Genomic DNA, 906 nt, shown 5'->3' with positions numbered 1-906 from the left:
TACCACCAAGTATTATTTGTTATATCCATGTTTATAAACTGAACACACTCAAAAAAGCCATTTCAAATAATTCCAGATGAAAGTCATATATAGGTACACACATTTTTTTTAACAATTCCTGAAATAAAACTAACATGAAAAAATATTTTTCAATCAATCCAAGATCAAATATAGAGCACATAATTAAATAGATTTATTTTAAATAGATAAAAATGATTCCAAGTGCAGTCAACATGAAACTTTGATGCGGTTGGAACGAAATTTGAAAACGGTGAGTGAAAAAATAATTGTAACGAATAAGGTTTTATTGTTGGCCAGTGCGGTGACATTATTTTTCATCTACAACTACTCTCATTCAAGGGCGAGATTTTCTCTGTGGAAATTGGCCAAACAGTTGCGTGAAGTTAAGACAATATAAATTGCATGAATTTTCTGATGATTTTAATAAGTCGATTTTAATGATTTTAATAGATTTTAATAATTTTAACCCTCCAACGCATGACTTAAAATTTTTTTGTGATTTTGAAATATTTTATTTAGCATAGTTTCAAAACATCAAAAAAGCCAATTAAAATGAAATTTAAAAAAAATAAAGTAAGTTATGATCAAAAAACAAAGTGTTCCTAAAAAGGTACGTTATGAGTTAATACTCATGGTAAATCATTTCCTGTGAAAATGTTCAAAGCATTCCAAGTGTAGGGCAACATCACATTTTAAACATTTCTTTGATACTTTCTTGTGGCACAATTTACATCTTTTTCGTCCATCCGAAATTTTTCCAATGAAATGGTCTTTTCCATCAAATTTTATTTCATTTTCAACGTTACGGTTTACTGATATTCTTTTCAGATCTTCTGGTTGGTTTTGCCCAAATATAGTTTTGGCAACACTTCTCCTGAACCCAGC

The 906-nt window shown here is 29.0% G+C and overlaps 1 protein-coding gene across 1 annotated transcript in view; it reads right to left on the bottom strand.

Moving 5' to 3' along the window:
* Nucleotides 1-660: 660 nt before the first annotated feature.
* The window catches only part of HELRODRAFT_169050 (hypothetical protein), a gene marked incomplete at both ends in the record, with an annotated part of 1723 nt that continues 1477 nt past the window's right edge, over nucleotides 661-906 (bottom strand). The window contains one exon of the mRNA XM_009014884.1: nucleotides 661-854. Coding sequence (XP_009013132.1) covers nucleotides 661-854 — 194 coding nt within the window. The remainder of the gene's footprint in view (nucleotides 855-906) is intronic.

The sequence above is a fragment of the Helobdella robusta genome (assembly GCF_000326865.2).
Source record: "Helobdella robusta unplaced genomic scaffold HELROscaffold_14, whole genome shotgun sequence".
NCBI classification, from domain to species: Eukaryota; Metazoa; Annelida; class Clitellata; order Rhynchobdellida; family Glossiphoniidae; genus Helobdella; species Helobdella robusta.
The sequence above is the reverse complement of the archived record's forward strand: the minus strand, read 5'-3'. Positions and strand labels throughout refer to the sequence as shown.